Below are 27361 nucleotides of genomic sequence, written 5' to 3'. Positions count from 1 at the left end.
GCCTTGTAAATTCAATATTTGAATTGTGCTTAAGTTTTGTCTCAATAATTAATTATTACAATAATTACAATATTTATTACAATTAATTACATCAATAATTATTAATTACATTATTAGTCCAAAGGGATTTGAATCCCGAAGGACTATTAGTTTCGTATTGGCATTTTGCGTCGGACTCATAAATGTCGGTTCACTTTTCAAACTGTTGCCACAAAATGTTAGAGTCCTGCATTATATTTGAAGAAATTAAATAATGAAAAATCTGCATAAATGTATGTATATTTCTCGTATTGTGATAAAACAACGGTACATAGAGTCATCGAATTTTGAATTACGTAATCCTCCAACGAATATGAGCATGTGGAGACCAAATTTGAAATTTGTTTTATGATCGATTTCCTATTTTTTAAAACTTTAACGAATTTTTGATTAACAAACTCAAGGATTTCAAAGCGAGCAATGGCAACGTTGTGCAGAAAAAACATTTTTATCTCCAGCGCGTGAGTCTCTGTATCGGAAATTCTAAAGATATGCTCGTTTTAAAACTATTTTGCGATATTGCTGTTGCACTGGATCTTATGGTTTAAGTGCGAGGAACATGATATTTAATAAAGAAAGGTAACACACAAAATGTTAAAAAACGCCCCTCTGGACGTAATTTAAAATCTGAAACATTTCAGATTTTGTTTTTTTATTTATTTATTTATTTATTTATTTATTTATTTATTTTTTCAATACACTCTTATTCTTATTTCTCCAACTCCGTGGGCAAGGTACCCATGGTTCCAAATAATTTTGCGTTTACTGGAGGTGGTCCTCTTAGACAGGTGATGCTCAATACCATTTGTTATTTATATCCTCTGAAATAGTGCTTACTCTCAAAGGTGATCTTCATAGCAAGATCAAATGTATATGTTACGGTGAAAGACCGAAATCTGGAGAATGTCGACTTTCACCGGTGAATGTCAACATTCACATAGTCTCTTGGTGTATGTCCGAAATATTTTCCAAATACTCTTATTTCTGACTTACGCCGTCAATGTTGACATTCACCATGTACTAATGGTGAATGTTGAACATATAACAATATTATATTTTCTTCTCCGTAATTCAGTCGCGAATAAACGCACTTGAGACTTGAAATAAGAACTTAAGAACCTAAAACACACAATACATTCAAAATGAGAAAGGAAAATAATAGAAGTTAAAAACTTACTTAATTATACAGTACGTTCTAAATGAGAAAATAAAATAACAGTAACAAAAAACTTACTAAATTATGGGATTCAAATCTTATTTATTGCAACAACTTAAACTATTATGGCACTTTATGACCTCTCTTTTCGACTTACACCAGAGCATATCTGTGATTGTCGACATACACAGGTGAGGGTCCGAATATACAAGAATGTAGTGCAATATTCGATCTTTCACCAACGTACAGGGGTTGGACAAAAATATGGAAACACCTTTAAAATAACATGTTTCTTTGCTTACTATGGTGTAGGAAACCCGTTGACATCCAAAACAGCTTGCAGTCTTCTCGGAATATATAAATACAGTTCCTGTATGTTTGCCAAGGGAATATTATACCATTCTTCCTGCAAAACGGTGGCAAGTTCAGATAACGATGTTGGCGGTGGATAACGAGAACGCAATTTCCGTTCCAATGTAGACCACAAAGGTTCGATAATATTCAGGTCTGGTGACTGTGGTGGCCAGGGGAGATGGGACAACTCATCCTCGTGCTCAGAAAACCAGTCCTGGACAATGTGAGCTGTGTGAACAGGGGCTTTGTCGTCTTGGAAGACACCATCACCACCGGGGAACAAAGTTTGTACCACGGGATGAACTCGATCGGCCAAAATGTTCACATGAGTCTTGGCAGTCATGTGTCCTGACACAGTTATCATGGGGCTAGCAGAGAACCACGATATGGCTGCCCAAACCATAACAGAACCCCCGCCATGTTTCACTCTTGGCAACAAGCAGTCTGTATTATAGGCTTGAGATGGCGTTCTCCAGACGTAAACTGGGCCAGAAGTGGGAAACAGTGGGAAAGAAGACTCGTCAGACCATATTACTCGCTTCCACTACTCTATAGTCCAGGCTTTATGACTTAAACACCACCTTTTCCTGTTACGGGCATTAGCATCACTGATGAGTGGCTTCTCAATTGCAGCACGGCCAGCAATTCCCTGTTTATGAAGCTCCCTTCTAATTGTTTTGGTACTCACAGGGTTCGGTAACACAACATTCATTTCAGCAGTAACTTTTGCAGCTGTGGTCTTCTTATTTTTCGTCACAATTGCTCTTAACGATCGTCTGTCTCGATCACTCAGGACACACTTTCGTCCGCGCTGTGATTTAGCAGATGATGTTTTTCCGCTTTTCAAATATGCGGAATAAATCTTCGATACAGTACCTCTTGAAACACTGAACACCTCGGCTACCTTGCTTACGGAAGGACCTACCATACGTGCTCCAACAATTTGCCCACGTTCGAAGTCTGTTAACTCTGACATAATGCAATGACAACCTCACATAACAGTACTCCGACAACAACTGAACGGTTTAGCACATTTACGAAGTTGTATAGGTGGCATCAGTAGTCAAAAACGCCAGCGCCACCTACATATTTCATTAAAATCAATTTTTCTTTTCAAACATGCATTTCACAAGGTGTTTCCATATTTTTGTCCATCCACTGTATTTGGTGACTGTTAACATTCTCCAGTGAATTCTCCAATTTCGGTCTTTCACGGTAACATATATAAATGTAGCACTTCCAGATATTAAACATATTATTATTATATAAAATCTGAAAGTTTTCAGATTTTAAATTACGTCCAAAGGGGCGTTTTTTAACATTTTGTGTGTTATCTTTATTTACTAAATACCATGTTCTTAGTACTTAAACCATAAAATTCAGTTGAACAGCAATATCACAAAATAATTTTTAAATGAGCATATCTGTAGAATTTCCGATACACAGTCTCGCGCGCTGGAGATAAAAATGTTTTTTCTGTACAACGTTGCCGTTGCTGGCTTTGAAATCTTTGAGTTTGTGAATAAAAAATTCATTAAAGTTTTACGAAATACGAAATCGATAATAAAATAAATTCCAAATTTCATTTAAAATTGGTTGGCTCTAGGTACCGTTCTTTTATCACAATGGGAGAAACATAACGGATTAGTCCATAAGTTCGTGCGCATTAAGAGTATGCGTGGAATTCACTATGACGCACTTGCTAAAACAATACAATTTTGAACCTGTTGAAACTTGCCATCGTTTGACTAACATATTATTCAGTTTATAGTCAACTTTCGTAAATACCGAACGCATTTTGTATCCATAGAAGATGAATATAGATAATCAGTGCAAACGTGCTGTTCTACATATTTTATTTCCGTGTGGTGAATCTGCCAGGTTTGCAGCGATAAAAATTAATAGTGTACATGATGAACACGCTATTAGTGTGAGGACTGCCCAGAAATGGTTTAAAAAATTTAAAGTTGGAAAAATCAGCATTGATGATGAACCCCGTTTCAGGACGTTTTGAGCTCTTAGAACCAAATTTAACGATTAATTCAGAAGTTTATACCGAACAACTTTGCCGTCTAAACTCAGAATGGATCAAAAAACGCCCACATTTGGTGAATATCAAGAAAGTGTTGTTTCATATCATGATAACCCTAGACCGTATACGGCTCGAGCAGTGCTGCAAAAAATGAGTGAATTTAATTGGGAGCTTTTGCAACATCCTGCTTACTCCCCAGATATTGCCCCAAGTGATTTTCACTTATTTCGTGCCTTACAAAAATTTTTATTGGGAAAAAATTAAAAAATTAAATTATAAACAGGATGTACACAATGTACTTTCATTTTTCCCCCCATCAAAACCAGAGTCTTTCTACAGCAATGGCATAAAAAAGCAGCTGCCTGTAAGATGGCGAGACATTGTCGATAACGGAGGAAAATATACAATTGATTAAAATGTTAAATTGTGCTTCTTTATATTATTTAAAAATTTACCAAAAAATGCTCACGAATTTATGGACTGACCCAATACATACATTTATACAGATTCTTCATTATTTATTTTCTTCAAATATAATACAGGGCGATAGTATTTGGTGGCAACAATTTGAAAAGTGACACAACCTTTTAAAGTTTTAAACGCAAAATCGCAAAACGAAAACGATAGTCCTTCAGGGACAAAGCCCCTTTGGACTAAAAAAGTTTCCTCAACCTTCACGAAATTATAAACTTCAAGGTAATGCGTCCTGACAGCTTGTATCATGGGGGTGAATTCTGACATTGAAACCTGGACAACAGATTCCAAGAAAAGTGGTCCTGCTTTTACGTTTAACGTCGAGAACAGCTGTCAGGCGTCTGCGTCAAAACTCATCCTGACATACGTGATTTTGTTTATGGGATGGTCAGCGATTTTAGCAGACATGGTTACGAATCTTCTCGTCTGTCGGTTGTCATAATTCTAACAGAACAGTCATGCCAAAGGTCATCTAGATTACTGGTCTCAAACTGAAGGCCTTCGAAGCAATTTTATGCGGCCCGCGAATACATTTTTACTTCCTTGTACGAAGTAAAAATGAAGTATTGTAATCGCGAAAAGTTTCAGGCAGCATATTTCAACGAAAATATCCATTTTGACCGCTATCGAATGCAATTTAACGATGTTTTTGCGTGATATCTGTACGAAAGGACAGAATAAAATACACTTTTCCTTCAAAAAAATTTTAAAACTGCTTTAAAATTAATTCTGAAGAGAATTTTTCGTGGCGTCTGTACGAACGTATGTACGTACGTGCGTACGTACGTATCTCGCATAACTCAAAAATAAGTAGCCTCAGAACGTTGAAATTTTGTATATAAGACTGCATATAACATGTAGATGTGCACCTCGTATTTTGGTTGCAATCGGCCGCACCAAACGTATATAAATATATTTATATATATATCCACTCTATTACCCGGCTCAGTGATCTCAGTTTCTTTACTCTTATATGTTTGTAAATTGTACATTTTTTTCTTTAAAAATGATTGAATTATATTGTTTTTATCTTCCGGTTAAGGATTTTATGCCTTTAATAAATCTGTGTGCAATATTTTTAGAATTATCAGCAATTCGCTAAGGCTGTTTTTAATGGCGGCCATTGATGTTTACATTTGAAACTAGAGACTAGTGGATTTGTTGCCAATCTTGAGAAACTTTGCTTAGCAACAACAAAGATAACGCATTCATTTATTATTGCCAATTAAATCATGCTTAATTCTTTCTGGAATTTTTTCGAGGAAATAAGCGTTTGAAATTTACTTCGTAATTTTTAATATAGATATTTTGAGTTTTTATGTATTTTTGCCTTCTCGCGAAGACAGAACTGAATTAATTAAATGAGAAATACTCAATCGTCTGTGAAAAACTGTTTCTTTTTTGCTTTGATTGCTTAACTTCTTTTATACATAGTTCTAGCTTTATTATAGTATTTTAATAGAACATGTGGCAACGATTAGATAATTCTTTAAATTATATACATTCTGTGCATTCTGAGTTATAATATGAATGAAATATAATACTGTTAAGTAAACCTTACGCCAGACTGTCGCTATGGTAAACAAAGTGAATTTTAAAGAATGCATTTATTCTATTGTGGTTTATGCGCTGTCGGCGAAGTAGGTATAATTCAATCTAATAAGTTTAAATGAAATGCAAGAAAAAATGCGTATAATTTAATATTCCGTACAAGGAAGTCATGTGGTGTACACATCAGATTTTTAAATATGTATTTGTTGTAAATACGGTGCTTGTAGTTTTAGACATATAAAGATATTGCTTGAGTTAGTGTGCGAGAGTGCTATTGATGGAAAAAAGATAGAATGAATAGCTTGTGCATTTGTCACTGCATGCTTGCACATCAGGCCACGTGACTAAGATAATGTGTGTAAATTTCCCACTTTGGTGCAGTCAGTAAATTCAGTTTGACAGCAAACAGCTGATGAAGGTTCAGTATTCTAAAATTTCCGCTTAAGGTTAAAATTAAGTTATTGAGTGGTTAATTCAACATATTGAAACAACTTGAAATAAATATCAATCTAAAATTTAACATTTAAATATCAGTGCGTTTGAATTATTTACTGAGTATAACCAACATAGTGTTTTCCCAGATACAAAACTTTAGACTTCAGATGAGAAATAAATATAAGTTTGAATTTTTTCTTTTGTGTTTTCATAAATAATCAGTAAGTGAGATTTAAAATTTCTTTTTTTTTTTCTTATTAGCCCAAAAGGGGCTATTAGTCTAGACATGTGATCTTGCGTTGGTTCACCATAAATGGCGTATCACTTTTCAAATTGTTGCCACCAAATATTATACTCTTGTGTTATTTTTAAAGAAATTAAAGTAATGAAGAATCTGCATGTAGGTATGTTCCTCGCATTGTGAAAAACGACGGTACCTAAAGCCATCCAGTTTTGAATAACGTAGTCCTCCATCAGAATATATCATCAGACCTAGAAGCTTGAAATTTGGATTTGCTTTATTATTTTTTACCTATTTTGTAAAACTTTAATAAACTTTTGATTAACAAACTCAATAATTTGAAAGCGAGCAGTGGCAACACTGTTCGAAATAAAACATTTTTGCCATGGAGGTTACAATAGATGCAGTATGCATTACATCACAAAACTGAAGCCAAGGAAATGTTAGCAATGTGGCATAAGTCTTATCATGGCCGCCCAACAGCGTATGGGTAAAACTACGAAACATATTACTTCCTTGTACGAAGTAAAAAGGAAGTATTGTAATCGCGAAAAGCTTCAGGCAGCATATTTCAACGAAAATATCCACTTTGACCGCTTTTGAATGCAATTCAACGACGTTTTTGCGTGATATCTTTACGTAAGGACAGAATAAAAGACTCTTTTCCTAAAAAAAAACTAAAAAACTGCTTTAAAATTAATTCTGAAGAGAATTTTTCGTGGCATCTGTACAAACGTATGTACGTATCTCGCATAACTCAAAAACGAGTAGCCTCAGAACGTTGAAATTTTGTATATAGGACTACTATAACATGTAGATGTGCACCTCGTATTTTGGTTGCAATCGGCCGCACCAAACGTATATAAATATATTTATATATATAGCCACTATGTTACCCGGCTCAGTGATCTCCGTTTCTTTACTCTTATATGTTTGTAAATTGTACATTTTTTTTCTTTAAAAATGATTGAATTATGTTGTTTTTATCTTCCGGTTAAGGGTTTTATGTCTTTAGTAAATCTGTATGCAATATTTTTAGAATTATCAACAATTTAAAAGTTTAAATCTAGTTTAACCTTCATAATTTTTACTTCACCGCGCGAGACTGTTGCCATTCGGAAAAATCTAAAATATTCATATTTCAATTTCAGCTAACAAACGTGGGTGTCTGAAAGCAATGTGTTGCCGTAGACAGAAATAAAATAATTTTACCTTCCACGCTGCAGCGTGTTGCCATTCAGTAAAGGTCTAAGATATTTCCAAATTTAATTTGGAAGTTTATTGCGCAATAAACTAAGCAATTTTAAAACAAACACACAGCTCTTAAGAATACACTTTTTTTCAACTTTTTTAAATGAACATGTATTAAAACCATGAGATATTTAATTAAAAATATTCAGTATTTTTATGAAATGACACTAGCTGGACTCATTAAAATCATACATATTTTTTTCTTTTTTTGATATTTATTTTAGGCGGCTGGCCTCGTGAGCGATTTGTTTTTATAGAAATAATGTAGCGAATATGAAAATATGTATGGCAACATCTTAAGCTCTATCGGGAATTCTAAATATATGCTGTTTCTAAATATTTTGGGATTTTGCTGTCGGGATGAATTTTATGTGGTGTAAGGGCGAAGAATGTAATATTTAATAAATTAATTACTGGATGGAAGTTAATTATTGGAATTATTGGATGGAATAAATGGAAGTTTATTGCGCAATAAACTAAGCAATTTTAAAACAAACACACAGCTCTTAAGAATACACTTTTTTTCAACTTTTTTAAATGAACATGTATTAAAACCATGAGATGGTTAATTAAAAATATTCAGTATTTTTATGAAATGACACTAGCTGGACTCATTAAAATCATACATATTTTTTTCTTTTTTTGATATTTATTTTAGGCGGCTGGCCTCGTGAGCGGTTTGTTTTTATAGAAATAATGTAGCGAATATGAAAATATGTATGGCAACATCTTAAGCTCTATCGGGAATTCTAAATATATGCTGTTTCTAAATATTTTGGGATTTTGCTGACGGGATGAATTTTATGTGGTGTAAGGGCGAAGAATGTAATATTTAATAAATTAGTGAACATACAAAAGATTAATAATGAAAAGACAAAAACATTTGTTATATATCTTACTAAGAAAATTAAATATTGATATAGAGCAAAGAGTGAAAAAATAATAGAAATGTATGGCAACACTTTACACTTCATCGGGAATTCTAATCATATGTTGCTATACAACTTTTACAAATTTTTTAAGTTTGCTGTTGAACTATATGTAGTGTAAGTGCTAAGAAAAAATAGTGCTTAAGATTAAAGATAAAAAGGGAAAGAATGTGGGATTAACAGTTGTGGCTGTAAGAACAGACTGCAGACTGCGAGCTCAGAGAGAGGGTAAAAAACCTTAACAAAACCTTTTGGGCCACCATTAAAATCTGAAACCTTTCAGATTCCCCCCCCCCTTTTTTTTTTTTTTTTTCTTGTTAAAAGAGTATTTAATCATTTTTGCTAAAAATTGTACTGACGCTACACTTGCTTCCAGATCTAGCATTCGGTCTGCATGCAATTTCAGTTTGATATCGCTGATCTCAAAGGTGAGGGTATAAGGCATTTCTACCACCTTCTTAGCATGCCTTCGTAGTGTAGGGGTCAGCACGCTTGACGCGTATTCGAGAGGTCCGTGGTTCGAGCCCCGGCGAGGGCATTGCTCATTTTTCATCTCTCCTGCTTTCGAAAACTACATAATGTCTCTACAGTCAAATGTGTTGAATGATGATTCTTCAACAGGATTTGGCGACTGTGTTCCCTAAAACCCAAGTCGCCCTTTGAAAGGGGGAGTATATAAGGGATATCTCCCGCTTTCTTAGCATGCCTTTGCTTATATGCTTTCTTCTTGATATTTCTATGACTTCACGCTTCATGGAAATCGTTTAATATTTTTTTTAGTTCCCCTCCCACAACTTGAACATTATTTGTTTAAGCGACAATTTTTAGAGAATATCAAAATCATCTGGAACGATGGATGGTCGTCTTAGAGAGGGTTCACTATATATATATCACTAAATTCAAAAATATATACAGTACAAAGTTTTTAATCCGGACTCGTCGGGACTTCGGCGATTCCGTATTAGGAGTTTTTCCGGATTATAGATCATCAATTTAAATCTGGTAAGATGGCATGCAGAAATTATAAAATTTAAAATATGAAACCGTAATTTATGAAATAAAGAGCAATCATGATCTAAAGGGTATCAAAATTTACAAAAAAGAAAGCTTAATATTTATTTGTTTACTTTATTAAACATTTTTTCAATGTAAGTTGTTTAAGATGCTTCCACAAAAAATTCAAAAGTTCCTTTTTCTTTTTTCTTGTGTCATCCAATGCCATATTTCTCGCATAATTTTGAGACGGATATGCCTTTATCCATTTTTTTGCAGCAATTCCACTGTTTGTTTGATGGACATCAAAACATGCTTTTGCTTTGTAGATCCTTTGGCAGCTCCAGAATCGGAAACTCTTTTTGACATAATCGAAAGTTCAAGCTTACTTTTTATAAAATTGCTCTAACAGTCTGCAAAAAAAATAATAAGCCAGATCCAATTAGAAGATTAAGAAGCAACGCAATCTGCAACATTAACTGAAATAGATAATTAGATAATTTTAGCCTAGCTTACATCGTCCGTTATACATTAAACGTATGCGTAAACGTTATGCGCAGAAAGTTTGTAGCTTTGAGGTCCGGATTACAGATCATTCCAGATTATGGACGTCCGGATTAATGACTTTGTACTGTATATGGGATGTTTTATAAAAAGAGTGCATTATTAAATATCCTTTATCCTTTCTGTCTTCTGATTCGTCCTGGAAAGAAACTATAGTTAAGACGATCACTACTTACTCGGTTACTAAGACGATCACCGACGTTTCCCAATACGTTTCTCTTCTGCAAAAGTGTTCATTTTAAGTAAGAGATTTTAAGCATCTTTGTTTAATTATGTTCTCAGAGATAAGAGCCACTTTCAGGAAATTTTTCTATTAACTTGTTGAACCATAATAAATACCATGAAATATCTCTAAGACAACTAAAGCTCTTAAAAGTTAGATTTTATTTTTACATCAACTCCTTCTAACAATATAAAGTTAAATTTTGCCAAATTTTAAATTATTTAGAGCTATTAAAAGCACAAATGACCCCTGAAATTCAGTATTAAATTACTTTATAGATTTTAGCGTTTTCCATACACGGTGAATCCTCTCTCAGTAAAAAGTGTCACTCTCAGAAATAATGGCAATTTCAAAGGTGGTCTTCTTAGGGGGGTGGTGTTTAATGCCTATGTTCACTTGTAATACACAAGAAAACATAGGCACTGAATACCACCTCTGAAATTTACCAGTATTTCTGAGGATATAAATGCCCTGAACCCTCTTTAAGACGACCATCCACGGATTCAGATAATTTCCACCTTCTGTGAAGGTGGTCGTCTTCGAGAGATGATGTTCATCGCCTATGTTCTCTTGTATACTCAGAAATACTCTTATTTTTCGGGTGTGGTCGTCTAAGGATATGATCATCACGAGATTGTTCACTTTTACTGTAAATGTCTGCATTAGACATCATTTCGATAAGAGGACCACTTCCACAGAAGACCAGAATTACATGTAATCGTGGGAAGTCTTCTCAGAAAGCTTTTTCTGTAGTTATAATTAAACGAAGCTGGAGCGAAGCAAATATATGATACCCCGGATGTTATGTAGTCACGAACTGGGCATGATCATAAGAAGTGAGCACACATATCGTCTTCTGGTTGATATTCAGAAGCTGCCAAGAGCGGCCGTTTGTTGTTGTTTTTATCTCTTTAAACTGGTTCTCGTCTGCGTGAACTTTATGCAAATAATCACTCGAAACTCCTAATGTCGGAAATGGGATCATTCGGCCTGAACCATTTGGAGAACTCTTTAAGTAACGCTTAAGTATTCATCCCTCCCTTCAATGCGCGTGCGTATTATTTGCTTAAAAGGGCAACAGTTCTTCCCATCTCTTGAAAAATCAGAACATTGAGCAATTTTCTATAATGCAGTCTGCCTGTGTTTAATAATTGGACTTTCTAATAGTAGAAAAGAAGACGTTGCAAAAATAATTTTCCCTAAATGTTTTTCTTTTTTATGTATGATTTTTTAAGTAATTTCTCTATTTGTCTTTTCGCTTGCTTCAAATTCTAAAAATAAGTTTTGAATAGATTTTCTTGAAATTTTAACTTAAAAGGCGATAAGAGCTCAACAATAATGAATTTTTCAAATTTCCACAATCTTCTTAATTGAAGAGATTTTTTTTTCGGGGGGGGGGTGATTTTTTAGACCAAAGGGGCTTTGTTCCTGAGGGACTGTTGTTTTCGTTTTGCGATTTTGAGTCGAATCACTCTGAATGTCCGTTTCCCTTTTCAAATTGTTGCCACCAAATATTATTGCCCTGTATTATATGTATTATATTTGAAGAAATTAAATAATGAGGAATCTGCATAAATGTATGCATGTTTCTAGCCTGGTGATAAAGCATCGGTACCTAGAGCCGTCCAATTTTGAATGACGTAATCCTACTACGAATATGGACATCTGGAAGCCCAAATTTGAAATTTGGAATTTGTTTTATTATCGATTTCATATTTTGTAAAACTTTAACGAATTTTTCATTAACAAACTCAAGGAAAGCGAACAATGGCAACGTTATACAGATAAAACATTTTTATTTCCAGCGCGCGAGACTATGTATCGGAATTTCTAACGATATGCTCAAATTAAAATTATTTTGCGATATTGCTCTTGAGCTGAATTTAATGGTTTAAGTGCGAAGAACATGATATTTAATAAATAAAGGTAACACACAAAATGCTTTAAAAAAAAAAAAAAAAAAAAAAAACGCTTCTTAGGAGACATTTAAAATCTGAAACCTTTCAGATTTTCTTTTTTTATCCCCCTTCTCGAAATATTGTCGCTTAAAGAGCTAATAATCACTGAATTCGATCTTTATATCATCGGATAGATCAGAAAATTGCCTTCTACAGAAGTTTTTTTTTTTTAATATCTATTTTAGCTTATCGAACTTTTATAATTTTTCGAAAATCGGACGATTTTTTCGCTATTATGCGGCTGGTAGCAATGACACATGTTTACGCGAAAATCAAATATCAAATCCATCATTATAAACAACCCGGTGGTTTTATATAAAGATCTAATTGGATTTAAATTAATTGACATAAAAGAAGAGTAACTTCCTTGTACGTATTTTCTCATTCCTTTCTGCATGCCTTCGTGGTGTAGCGGTAGCACACTCGGCGCGCGCGTGTTCGAGAGGTCCAAGTTCGAGTCCCAGCGAGGGCATTGCTCATTTTTCTGTCTCTTGCATCAAAAAAATCATGGCTCAGTTTTCGTGTTTCCCCAATTCAAAAAACCTAATAAATCTACAATGGCGCCCGAACTAAAGGGTGGTAGATGATAATTCTTCATCACAATGATTTGGCGATTGAGTCCCCTAATCCCCAGTCGCTTTTTAAAAGGGGGACTATGTAAGGTATTTTCTCCCTCCTTTCTGCATAACTTCGTATTGTAAAGGTAGTATTTTCTTATTTTGATTTAAAAGTCCGAGTGAAGGCTTTCCTGTAAGCACGAGAAGGGGCCATCTGTTACTATTTCTTTGAATAAACAAAAAAGTATTTTAACACTTCCCGAGGTCTACGTTGTAAGTACTTGAACTCAGCGCTAATTCGCTACTCAATTCACTAAGTTCCTCGATATTTTATCATAGACAAAATAGTGAGGAATATTACAAATATTCCCCAAAAAATGCATGAAAATATCCAAATATAATTTTGAAAAATATTATATTCTAAATATAACACTTATGGGTTATTTTTTATTTGCATTGACATAATGCAATTTTTTTAATGCTAAATGCAGGTATAGAAACTGTTCATAAAGGATGTTTCTCAAAGAGACATTAAAAAATTCTGGTGGTGTCACTACATGACTTCCTTGCATGGCCTATTAAATTATACACATTTTTTCCTGCATTTCATTTAAACTTATTTCTTCGAATTTCATTAGATATACATTTCTCTTTCAATTAATTCAGTTCTCACTTCGTGGCAAAGTAAAATACATAAAAACTCAAAACATCTTCATTAAAAATTGTAAAATACAAAATAAATAAATAATACTAAATAAAAATAAATAAAACACAAAATACAGGTAAAGCAATTAAAAAAAACAATTTTTACAATTAAAATTAGAGTTTCTAAGCAAAAACAAGCAGTTCGGCCAGCGGGCGCGAAGACAGATATGTTGGTGCAGAAAACTGAAAGTTTACTTTTGGTCGCGCTCGGCAAAAAGACATTGAAAATGCAGAAACTGACTTAATTCACCATTCTGTTTCAAATGTAAACAAATGGTGTTTCGTTAGGCTTAACTCACCACTTATACTTTTAAATTGTTGATAATTCTGTAAGAGGATTAACTAAAGGCATGCAGATTAAATAAAGGCATAAAAAACCTTAACCGGAACAGAAAAACCACATAATTCAATCACTTTTAAAGCAAAAAATGAAAAATTTACCATCATATGAGAATAAAAAAGAGCTCAACCAGCCATTTAACAGAGTGGGTGTATATATATATGTAATGTACCAGCTTTTGTCCGGAATAAATAGATTGGTGAAGAATCATAGATGTAGTCGTAGCTTAAAGTATCAGACGATAAGTTTAAAAAACAGGATCCATTTATTATATTTCAGGAGAAAATAGCAGTTACAAAAATTAAGATCTCCGGAGTAAATAAAAAAGAACTACTAATAACTTTTTGTATTAAGTTTACTGCATCGTTACATTAAAGAAAAGACCCCGCTATTCCTTTGCGAGTCCTTTTATAGCCTCTGGAAAGGCGGACCTTCCAAGTAATGACGTCAGCCTCGTCAGCCATTCCAGTTCGCTTTAAATATCTCGAGAACATTCTATAACTGTACGTGTAGAAAAGGCGGGAAAAACAACTTGACTACGGGGCTGTGAATTTAATTTCACGTACTTTCAAATAAGAGACCGTTGCCATTAAAAAATGAAAAGAACATACAGTTAGAATTTTAAGTGTATTTTTGACTATTGAATTTTATTATTATATATATATATATATATAATATACATACTTATATTTATATATGGTTGGTGCAGCCAATTGCAACGAAAAAGGGAGATGCACAACCATATGTTATAGGAATCCCATATACAAAAATCAACATTCTACGGCTACTCGTTCTTGAGTTATGCGAGATATCTACATACGTACGTACAGAAGTCAAGGAAAAAAATCTCTTCTGAATCCATTTTGCAATCCCTTTTTGGGGAGAACAGTCCTTTATTCTATCCGTACATACAGATGTCACGCAGAAACATCTTTTAAATGGTTTCGAAAGCGGTTGAAATGGATATTTTCGTTAAAATGCGATACTCGAAATTTTTCGCGATTGCAATAATTCCTTTACTTCGTACAAGGAAGTAAAAAAAGCACGAAAGAAACAACGTGGTTCTAAGGACTTTATCACTCATCTAATAAATAGTTTCAATTAACTTGAACGGATGAATGTAATTATTTTTTATCTTGAAATGAATTAATTTACTTCCGTTTCTTTTGGAGACAAAAGAAAAAAAAGTTGCTATGCAATCCAAACTTAGCACGTGATGAAATTTCAAATAACGTGCTAGACCCTCTGTCTGTTTATTTTTTCTTATTGGAAATAATAGTTTCGAAGAATAGAATTAACTCAGATTTGCTTTTGAAAAGCGTGAAGAAGAAAATGGAATTCATGTACGTAGGAGTTCCAAAATAAACTTAATTGATGCAATTTTAAGCTTAATGGAAGCAGAACGTTATAATTAATAACTTTAACTGTTTTTAGGATTTAGATTAAGTCTGAAAAGTTTTTACTTATGTTGTGCGAAGTAAAGAAAATATTCTAATCATGAAAAATTTCTGGTGTCATATTTCAGCGAAAATATCCATTTTGACAGCTCTCGAATCCATTTGAACGATGTTTTTGGCATGACATCGGCACGTATGGGCAGAATACAGGACACCTTTTTCCCAAAACGGATTGTAAAATGGATTTAAAATGGATTCATAAGGCTTTTTTTCCGTGAGGTCTGCATCTACATATGCATGTACCTCGCATATAACTCGAGTAACATCAGAACGTTGAAATTTTGCATATGGGACTGCCATAACATGTAGTTGTGCACCTCTCTTTTTAGTTCCAATCCGTCGCACTAAATATATATATGTGTTACCCTGCTTGATGAGCTCAGGTTTTTTATTCTGTTGGTAAATTGTGAGTGTTGGTAAGTCAGCTTCTACACCAACTTCAGCGTCTTTTTGCCGAGTGGAACCAAAGGTGAACTTTCAGTATTCTGCACCAAAATATCTGTTTTCCTGCTTTCTGGCCGAATTACTTAATTTTGAGTAGAAACTCTAATTTTAGTTGTAAAAATCGTTTTTTAAACTGTTTTCAACTCTGTAATGGCCTTGCCTCGAAGTGAGAATTGAATTAATTGAATGAGGTATATATGTCTAACGAAATTCGAATAAATCAGTTTAAATGAAATGCAGCAAAATATTTGTATAATTTAATAAGCTGTACAAGGAAGCCATGTCGAGTCCACATTAACTTTTTTTAGGATACTGGTACAGCACGATAGTGCAAAAAATATTTTAAATTGAGATTTACTTTTAAAAAAATCAATAGAAGCTTTACATACAGGAAAAATATAATTAATTTTTCTCACTTAAGAATTCTTTTAGTAATTCGTGCTCATGCACACAGAAGTTCAAAAACACTTTTAAAAAAGAAAAAAAATGAAAAATGAAAAATCTGAAAGCTTTGAGATATTAGATTACACCCGAGGGGCGTTTTTTTCATTTATAGACACGTACACGTTTCAAAAAGCGCTTCGAAAGCATTTGGGCTAATGCCCCTTTAGGCTAAAACTATTTAAAAACAGCACAGCTTTAGAATTTCCGATAGACAGTCTGGCGAACTGGAGATAAAAATGTTTTATTCTGTACAGTCTTCCAAATCGTTGAATTTGTTAATAAAAAATTTATTAAATTTTTTCAAAATATGAAATACATAATAAAACAAATTTAAAATTCAGTGTTTCGTGGTCCCCATATTCAGGAAGAGGAGTACGTTATTCAGAATTGGATGGCTCTACATACCGTTGTTTTTTCGCAGTGCCAGAAACATACATACATTCATGCAGATTCTTCATTATTTAATTTCTTTAAATATAATAGAGGACGATAATTGGTAGCAACAATTTAAAAAAGTGATACGCAGTTTATAGTGAGTGATTCGCCATTTATAGTAGAGAGTTTAAAAATGAGTTAGATTAACTACAGCTCATACCGTGTGCTGTGAAAAGCTTCTGTACTGGATGGGCCGGATTAAGACCAGATGCCCTAAGCACTAAGACTAGATTCACAAATATCGATTTTGGTGCTCTCACATATGTAACACTAGAAAAAAAATCTGATGTGTCCACCACATGACTTCCTTGTACGGAATAATAAATTATACGCATTTTTCTTGCATTTCATTTAAACTTATTGGATTGAATTAAATCTACTTCGCCGACAACGTATAAACCACAATAGAATAAATGCATTCTTTAAAATTCACTCTATTTGTTTACCATAGCGACACTCTGGCGCTAGGTTCACTTAACAGTATTTCATTCATATTATAACTCAGAATGCACAAAATTTATATCATTTAAAGAATTATCTAATCGTTGCCACATGTTCTATTCAAATACTATAATGAAGCTAGAACGATGTATAAAAAAAGTTAAACAATCAAAGCAAAAAAGAAACAGTTTTTCACAGACGACTGAGTATTTCTCATTCCATTAATTCAGTTCTCACTTCGCGACAAGGCAAAAATACATAAAAACTGAAAATATCTGTATTAAAAATTGCGAAGTAAATCTTAAACACTTATTTCCTCGAAAAAGTTCCAGAAAAGATTAAGCATGATTTAATTCGCAATAATAAATGAAGGTGTTATCTTTGTTGTTACGAAGCTAAGTTTCTCTAGATTGGCAACAAATCCACTACCCTGCTGTTTCAAATGTAAACAAGCAATGGACGCCATCAAAAAAATTATTACGCTTAGCGACACTTAAAGAACTTTAAAATTGTTGATAATTCTAAAATTATTGCATACAGATTTACTAAAGGCTTATGCCTTTAAGACCTTAACCGAAAGATAAGAACAACATAATTCAATCATTTTTAAAGCAAAAACTGTACATTTTACAAACATATAAGAGCAAAGAAACTGAGATAACTGAGCCGGGTAACAGAGTGGATATATATAAAAATATATTTATATACGTTTGGTGCGGCCGATTGCAACCAAAATATGAGGTGCACATCTAAATGTTATAGCAGTCCTATATACAAAATTTCAACGTTCTGAGGCTACTCGTTTTGGAGTTATGCGAGATAGGTACGTACATACGTTCGTACAGACGCCACGAAAAATTCTCTTCAGATTTCATTTTAAAGCAGTTTTATAATTTTTTTGGAGGAAACGAGTATTTTATTCTGTCCTTACGTACAGATATCACGCAAAAACATCGTTATATTGCATTCGATAGCGGTGAAAATGGATATTTTCGTTGAAATATGCTGCCTGAATCTTTTCGCGATTACAATACTTCCTTTTTACTTCGTACAAGGAAGTAAAAACGCCTAAAACAAAACTCCCACACCCTAGGGAAAAAAATCTGAAACGTTTCGAATTTTTTCCCTTTCATTTCTGCTCTGTCTGGTAGTTTAGGTTTAGTATACATTCCATGGGAAAAATAGCAATACGAAATTTTTGGTGTACCCTTTCCTATATACTTTTGTGGTATTCCCTTTCCTTAATGCCTTAAGCACGTGCTTATACTGCACAATGGTTAATCTAATCCTCTGTACTGCCTGTGAGAAATAGCATCAATCTATTCGAAAGGAAACTCTAACTGCGAAGGCTGCAAAAATTCCTCTTGAAGCTAGCTGTGAGTGCCCTTATATGATAATGCGAGATAATTTGGAACAATAATAATTATAAAGAACTTGATTATATTAATGTTAATAATATTTCAAGGCAGGCAGGTTCAGTATTAAACGTTACTGTCGAGAAGGAATCGACATTTATAATTGGATATTCTCGCTTGTAATGCACCAGAAGCGGGAAATTTAAATCTGTGTTTGTGAGCCAGATGTTTATAAAGAGGACTGTTATTCGCTGATAGTAAAGAAATCATTCTGTGAAAAGGTAAACACATTTTAACGATATCTTAAGGGGTAACATATGTATGTAATAATAAAATTCCATAGTCAAGAATACACTTAAAATTCTAACTGTATGTTGTTTTTCATTTTTAATGGCGACGGTCTCTTATTTGAAAGGACGTGGAATTAAATCCACAGCCCCGTAGTCAAGATGTTTTTCCCGCCTTTTCTACACGTACAGTTATAGAATGTTCTGGAAATATTTAAAGCGAACTGGATTGGCTGACGTCATTTCTTTGAAGCTCCGCCTTTCCAAAGGCGGAGCTATTATTAGTAATTCGTTTTTATTTACTCCGGATATCTGATTTTGTAACTGCTATTTCTCCTGACCAATAATAAATGGATCCTGTTTTTTAAACTTATCGTCTGATAATTTAAGCTGCGACTAAATCTATGATTCTTCGCCAATTTATTTATTCCGGACAAAAGTTGGTACATCACATGTATATATAATAAAACAAGTAATTTAACAAATTTTGTAGGATGTTTTGAATTCATGGCTTATCGTTAGAAAGCATTTATTTGAAAATGCGAAAATAATGAAAACCGTTTACAAGCTTCTTCAAAAATTCAAGCATTCTAATGACAGTTTAAAGAAATGTATGAAAAATAGTTTAAAATACTTTAAGTTCCGCAGAATGAATAGAAACCATTAAAATATTTACGACTGTCTCTACCAAGGATATTATAGTGCACAAAAATATTTCAGCACAACTATATGTTGAAAATTTAAATCCTATTTTTGAGCTAAGCCTCTTACGAATAGAAACTCACTGCGGTTTTAATAGTTTTAAGAATTTAGAAAAACGAAAAGAAAGCTACTTTGAAAGAAAGCATGACTGAATATTCGTTTCACCAAACAGATTCGAAGGACAATTATTTTTAGTTTTTCTCTTTTACGTGCTTAAAATCATCAGATTGTTGTGTGTTGTAGAAAACTGTAGTAAGCTTATTTTCAGAACATAAACAACAAGCTTAAAATTCAAGGAAAAACTTATGTTTCTTCTACCTATGTTCGCTGTATTAATGATATTGTATTGATATTATCCCAATCGTTTGCTTTTCTTTTGGGGCCTGGTACAGTTGAGTTTCTTGCGGATTTATTTATGCGATTTTTTAATCTTTTTGCTGGTTAACGTTAATTGTGTTTAAAAGATTGTCCGGTTTGCTGATATCCTTTAAAGGTATTATCTAAATAGTCTTTTTTTCTCTTTAGGCCTAATTAAATTTTATTTAAGTGATTTTGATCTTTTTCGTTAATTTTGTGTTCATTGTAATGAACCGGATGCAGTGAAACTCCAGTTATTTAAATTTTTGGTATTTAAAATTAACATCATCTGAATCTTTTGTTTTTCTTTCTACTAAAATTAACTTTTTTATTCATTCGTTTATGTACATTTTATCTCTTTTTTTTTTTTTTTTTTTTTTTTTTTTTTTTTTCATTTAAGAAGATTAGTACGGGTGTACGTATTCTTAAAAAGCTCCTAAATTAATTTATATAAATGTTTACAACATGACTAGAAATTGTTGACAAATAGGTAACCAATAAACCACACGGACAAATGTTTTACATGATAAATTACTTCAATGAATGAAAAAGAATTTTTCATTCTATTCTATTAGTCATTGCTTGGTCACAACATGTGTTCATATTTAAAATTCTTAATGTAATGGTGGTTAATGTTATCATTCAGACACTGCTGTTAAATTGTCGAAGTTTCGCCCGTTTTTTTTAGACGAAAGCATACTTATTGCGATGAACAATTCTTTTAATGTTAAAGGAAGGAAATTTTAAACTAAAAATAATAATCCAAAACATAATCAAAAATTAATCGTAAAATCAATGGCAACTAAAAGATAAAATCGGCGAATGCCATAAAAATTCTCAAATAACAGAGACATGTAGCCGAGTAAGAAATCAAGTAGCTAAGAATCTTGATTTTAATTTCAGACGACATTTAAGTCTTAGAACCGCTTCTCAAAAATATAATAAAGAATTGTTTTAGACATGTTAGCGTTTTAATAAATGATAAAATCAAGGAAGTTAAATACATAAAAACGTCTCCAGCAAACATGATTCGTGAGGAATTCAACGCTTGCGTGGATATTGATGTAAAAAAACTCAAATTGTAGCATCAATGACAGAAGAAGGTATCTCGATGTCGTTTTCTGAAACAAATTTCCAGAAATATTATACCTTATTTTCATTTTATTTGAGCAGAAAAGGGTTATGCGCTTTATTTCATCAAAATAAGAAACAACTGTTTTATTTAATTTAAATAGAGTAAAAATAAAAAACTAGATTCTGTTTCTAATTTTTGGAATTCTGTACCAATAAAAAGTAATTTCATAGCTTCATTTTAATTAGCATAAATAGGAAAGACGTCTTTAAACAAGATAAATAATAATTTTACTGCTTAATTTTATCAAAAAAAAAAAAATACAGAGGGCGTTTACACATTTTTAGACCGCTTTCGGTAAAGAATTAAAAAAGCGAATATTTTAGAATAAAAATATTTTTCAGCAGTTTTTCATTTGAAATAAGAAATACCGTCTGCTACTCTGAAATGTCTTCTTTCAAAACGTCGCATGTAAACAAGTTATGAACAAGTTATGGGAACTTTAAAATAAAAAGAGTGGGAAAAAATATTAAAATCAACTTACCGGATTATCAAGACAAAGTTTTAAATCCGATATTTACAGAAGAAATTCCATTTTTTTAACCCAGTAACTTTCAAAGAATGAAGCTTCAAGACTATGCAATGCTTCGAAATGTACCACTACATTCCTTGAAGAAATGAAGACTGATACAGGTATTGCATACATAACGTTTCAATGTATTCCTGCGAAGACTCCTAACTTTTAACCTATAAATTATGGTATCTATGATCTCTCGAAAAGATCTCTTTCTAAGCGTCAACCCATCATGATTGATGGACCGCGAAAATTTGTGGAAGAGCAAGGGAAATCAATACCCCAGGAAACTTTCTTTCGTGAAAGCCCTTCTTTCGTGAAACTCAGTATGCGGACTTATAGTCCGAAGAAAAAGACAATTAGGTCGAATATTTAGAAAATACTCTTCAGATTTTAAACATCAATTAAACGGCCCCGAAATCCTTCTAAAAAAGTGTATAAATACCCTTTGTAAGTTTCGTGAAAATAAAAATAAATTAGAAATATCCCTTCAACGTACTTAAAAAGACAATTATATGGATTTTATTAATATCCGGATTGTGGTCTGAGTTAGTCCGGATATTTGAAGCTCTGGTGTAAAAAAAAGGAATCAAAGAAACATCAAAGATTAAGAAGTAACATTAAATTGTATACAGTAAATTAGTCTCTACAGTTGGAGAACACGGTTGATTGCTCTTGAACTGTAATTACAAATTACTAAGTCCATTAAAAATGTTATTCCGCAGACAATAATAATGAATATTCCTGAAATAAAACTGCAACTTTTTGAATAAATGACTACTCTCTGTGGAACACTTTTTCTGTGGAACACACTCTTAGGAAACACTTTCTTCAACTATAGCTATAGCGTTTTTTAATAAGGAAGTTATAGTTATTCTGTACTGAAAAAAACTAGTGATCACCCTGAACTATAGCTGCTATTTACTGAACAAATTAATGTACTACAGCTGAGTTATTTTTATTAAATACGCCTGAAACGTGAAATATGTTTCAAGGGTCTCCCTAGAGCAAAAGAGCTAAATAATACTCATATACATATTTTATTGCAACTCTCTCAGGAGCGAATCAACTAAACTCCACGCTAATGATAAAAACCTGTAACAGCAAAAACAAAGTAACATCGAAAGTTAGCATAATTTGAAAGTTGCTTATTCTTCAGCATCATCTTTATCACAATTTTAAATAATAGGCAGGGGATCATATAAGTCTTTTCAATCCTGTAAAAAACTGCTTTATTTTTTTAATCAACTTAATACGTTCAACTAAAAATAAAGACTTAAGCTTTTCTTATGAATAAACAAGTTTGAAATTCAGTTAATTAATACTATATTTGAAACACAGTCAAGTAACTTAAACACAAAAAAAGAGAGAGAAAATTTCTTGTTGTAAGAAAACGCCAAATATTTGATATTTCTAGTAACAAAACATAAACAATAATTTAATAGTTTTTCGAAGCCAGAAAATATAAAAAGTTATCTATGTTCTATTCAGGATTGAAAACACGGATCTTACAATTATTGGCTGGATTTTCTATCATTTACATCATAAGAACTCATGTAGGAGAAAGCGATAACACCTTAAAAAATACTTTTGCCACACGATCGCAGTAAAATTTTCTAAATCTAAGAAATATAATGCCTCTTTGGTTAGTTATTTGAATAACGCTTCCCTTCAAAACAGGTGAATAGCACACTCTGAAAACTTCTTTTATTGAAAACTAGCCGCGTTGTGGCTTTTAAATGTACTGGAAAAATGCCTAAAGGAAACACCAAACATTAGATTTAAAAACTGCCCAGAATTTTACAGTGTAGAACAACTTTATCGAAAACAAAACAAAAAAAATAAAAATAAATCTGATGTGTATACACCACATGACTTCCTTGTACGCAATATTAAATTATACGCATTGCTTTCTTGAATTTCATTTAAATTGATTGGATTGAATTAAATCTACTTCGTCGACAGCGCATAAACCACAATAGAATAAATGCACTCTTTAAAATTCACTATATTTGTTTACTATAACGACACTCTGAATGCACAAAATTTATATCATTTGAAGAATTATCGTCGCCACATGTTCTATTCAAATACTATAATAAAGCTAAAACGATGTATGAAAGAACTTCAGCAAACAAAACAGAAAAGAAACAGTTTTTCACAGACGATTTATTATTTCTCATTCAACTAATTCAGTTCTCACTTCGCGACAAGGCAAAAATACATAAAAACTCAAAATATCTGCATTAAAAATTACGAAGTAAATCTTAAACACTTATTTCCTCGAAAAAATTCCAGAAAGGATTAAGCATGATTTAATTCGCAATAATAAATGAAGGTTTTTTTTTTTTTTTTTTTTTTTTTTTTTTTTTTTTTGTGTGTGTGTTGCGAAGCTTAGTCTCTCTAGATTGGCAACAAATCTACAATTCTACTGTTTCAAATGTAAACAAATATATCCCCATGTTATTTAAAACTTAACCGCACTTAAACAGCTTTTAAATTGTTGATAATTGTACAAATATTGCTTCCAGAATTACGAAAGGCATAAAAACCTTAACCGGAAGATAAAAACAACATAATTCAATCATTTTTAAAGCAAAAAATATACAATTTACAAACATATAAGAGTAAAGAAACTGAGATCACTGAGCCGGGTAACAGACTGGGTATATATATAAATATATATTTATATACGTTTGGTGCGGCCGATTGCAACCAAAATACGAGGTGCACATCTACATGTTATAGCAGTTCTATATACAAAATTTCAACTTTCTGAGGCTACTCGTTTTTGCGTTATGCGAGATACGTACGCACGCACGTACGTACATACGTTCGTACAGACGCCAAGAAAAATTCTCTTCAGAATTAATTTTAAAGCAGTTTTATAATTTTTTTAGAGGAAAAGAGTCTTTTATTCTGTCCTTACTTACAGATATCACGTAAAAGCATCGTTAAATTGCATTCGATAGCGGTCAAAATGGATATTTTCGTTGAAATATGTTGCCTGAAACTTTTCATGATTACAATACTTCCTTTTTACTTCGTACAAGGAAGTAAAAAGACCAACAAACGTCTAGTATCCGAGAGAAACATTAAATTTAAAAACTGCGCAGAATTATCGCCTTCATTTTTTCAAGTGGCAACAGTGCTGATTTTCAACAGTCAGCTGTCCAGTACACAAAGCATGGAATGAATAACTGTTGCCAAAACCACATTTCTAAAAGAATGAAACTATTCGAAATGATGCAATTTCATCAAAGAAGATAAAATTTTAAAAAAATTGATTTGAATTTTGAAAAAAAAAATCGCTTCAATGTGCACTGGCTCTTGTCTAGATGCACCTACGTGCCAAATTTCGTAGCCCTGGGTTTATTAGCTTACGCACAGCACTAACGTAAGATACACACACCCAGATAGACGCTTTCTTTTATTATATGTAGAGATAGATATCTACTCTGAAAAAAAAAAGCACATAATTTTAAGAGATGAAAACAATTTTTTATTTGATGGTGTCAACGTTGGAGCATGAATTCCCTCCCTTTTTTTTTACAAATTTATTTGTGGTTGTATCCTATAGCGGAAAATCTAAAAGGTGTTCCAGCAGATAATATATAAGATTCAAGATATTAATACATTACAACAAGGCATGAGCATTTGAAAAATGTAGCAATGTAGTTAGTTTAAAAAAGTAAAAATTTATTTTATTCTTATTACTTCTCTGATATAATTTTTTAATTAAGCATGCATTTATTTTAGCTCTTTAAAATGTCTCTAAAGCCCATTTGAATATAAGACTGAACATACATGACAAACACACATGCAGTTTGAAAAGCCATATCAAATCCCATTAACACTGACTTTTAACATTTACTTTTGTATCGCCTTTCAGCATATTTATTTTTTAAAGCAAGGCTTAGCATGATGTGATTTTGCAAAATTATTAAGAACCATTTACAGAAATATTACGACTTCTGCACAATTAATAAACACCAGTGTCGAAAATTGCTGTGGAAATACAATCAACAAACAATAAATTTAAAAAGGGACGGAAAAGGATTTATAACTTTTAACTATGCGTTCACTGACTACTTATAATATTGAATAAAATATAAATTTCAACTATTTTGCTATCGAATTCTACAAAATTAATAATTTTTTTTCTCTTTTTCTTCGGATCAATACAATTGAAAAAAAAAACTTGCCATTTATTTAAATTTATGCTGACGCTGACGCTCGATTCCCCGCCTCCCACTAAATATTGCAAAAATATGTGAGAGGGTATTCATATATGAAAGAGAATTTAACTAATTCACATTTTCCTTGAATATATACACTTTAAAATTCTCCCATTTGAAAGTATTCCACACGTGTATTCCACATTAGAAGCCAATAAACGATTCCTATCGAAAAAAAATTGCCAAAAATTAAAAACCACACAGATCAACTGAATTTACTGATGAAAACGCTTCTTTGAATAATTTGATAAATTGCTCTTACAGAAGCTGTCCCGTCGAAGGTCAGAAATTCAAGGCTGAACAGTTGGGAAGGAGCGGCTTCGGAGAGCAAGCACGTGGACCAGAAGTCTTAGTTGTAAACAAACCACCGAGCTCGCATGAAGGAAGTCGATCGCCGCTTTCTCAGAGACATATCCCTGATGAATTTTTGTATTTCTTTATCGATCATCAGACCCCACCACCTTTTAACACCCCTTAGGGAAGGTCAAAAGCTTCTAACTGACCTGACTTTCCGACGCCTCTGGCACCCATGACGAGAACCTTAAGCCTGGACCCGTTGAGATTGGTCATCCTCTTCTCTGCGAAACGGCGGCGTGCAACGAACTGAAGACCGCTCCTGAGCAACAGGTGACTTCTTTACTCGTTTGTCTTCCCTCCCCCCTCTCCCTCACCCTCACCCTCTTCTTCTCCTTTCAGGTTGATGCACCCCTGCCGAGCTTAAGTTTGCCCATTTTGTTCTACGAGCCGAGTGCCATCAGTTGTACGGATAGAAAACCCGTTCAGAAGAGCAAGAGATGGGGTTCGCGAAATGCATCGGGCAGCAGATTCGTGCAGATCGTTTGGTCAGTTTGCTTCCTTGTTGACCCTCACGGTTATGGACCGTTGCTTTTTTTAATCCTGTTTCGGTTTATTTTGTTTGTTTTTTTGATATTTTGCCAACTGCTTTTAACTTTCTCTTCTTTTCTTCATAATGTAGATGGATCTGGGATGTTATGCATTGTTTGTGGACTCTTGATATGCAGATATTGCACTTGTTAGTATTTATCAGATTTTTATCATCCATTGCGAAGTGGTTTGGAATACATTATATAAATTAAAAGGTCTTCTACATAATGGCGTAAAAAAGAAACATAGATGTAAATGATACATGGAAAAGAAGTACATCCACTCTTAAAGCTAGGCAAAATTCAACTTCAAGGGAAAAAATAAAGATTTGGTTTCAGTTTTATTTTTTCTTTCTTTTAACTTCAAAACAACATGGATTCTAGATTTTCTTTCTTTTAATAAAAATTATTCTCATTCCTTGAAGGCCGTGTTTTAGATTTGAACAATAACTAAACTTATTAACATTTAATATAAAAGTATCACAACCGACCAAAAATATTTATTTATTTATTTATTTATTTTTTGACTGAATGTAAGTAACATTGACGCTATTAAAGTTTAAATTAAAAATTATAAATTCTTCCATTGTTTACAATTGTTGATCTTTTAAACATTCTTTTAAATTTAAACGTTTTAAAATTATCGTAAAAGCTTCTTCAGTTGACGAAACAGACTTCGTTGAAGCTTTCGTCATTCATAGCAATATAGATTTACATCACTTAATTGTTTTAATTCCAATCTAGTTTTTGTCCGTTAAGTTTAAATCCTTTCATTTTCTAGAAATATCACACAATTCTTTCATTTCTCTCATTATTCACCCACGCAGACAAGCAAAACTGCTGTTATTAGTTTTGAATTTAGTTCGATT

The 27361-nt window shown here is 32.8% G+C and overlaps 1 protein-coding gene across 1 annotated transcript in view; it reads right to left on the bottom strand.

Moving 5' to 3' along the window:
• LOC118182112 (ras-related and estrogen-regulated growth inhibitor-like protein A) overlaps positions 1-26263 on the bottom strand; it is a 246321-nt gene extending 220058 nt beyond the window's left edge. Inside the window, exon 1 of the mRNA XM_035351403.2 lies at positions 26112-26263. Coding sequence (XP_035207294.1) covers positions 26112-26178 — 67 coding nt within the window. The 5' untranslated portion in view covers positions 26179-26263. The remainder of the gene's footprint in view (positions 1-26111) is intronic.
• Positions 26264-27361: the final 1098 nt, after the last annotated feature.

Source organism: Stegodyphus dumicola, chromosome 5, assembly GCF_044657685.1.
Source record: "Stegodyphus dumicola isolate Sdum_Otavi_A_Nest chromosome 5, ASM4465768v1".
In the NCBI taxonomy this organism is placed as follows: domain Eukaryota; kingdom Metazoa; phylum Arthropoda; class Arachnida; order Araneae; family Eresidae; genus Stegodyphus; species Stegodyphus dumicola.
This window is presented reverse-complemented; position numbering and strand designations above follow the sequence as displayed.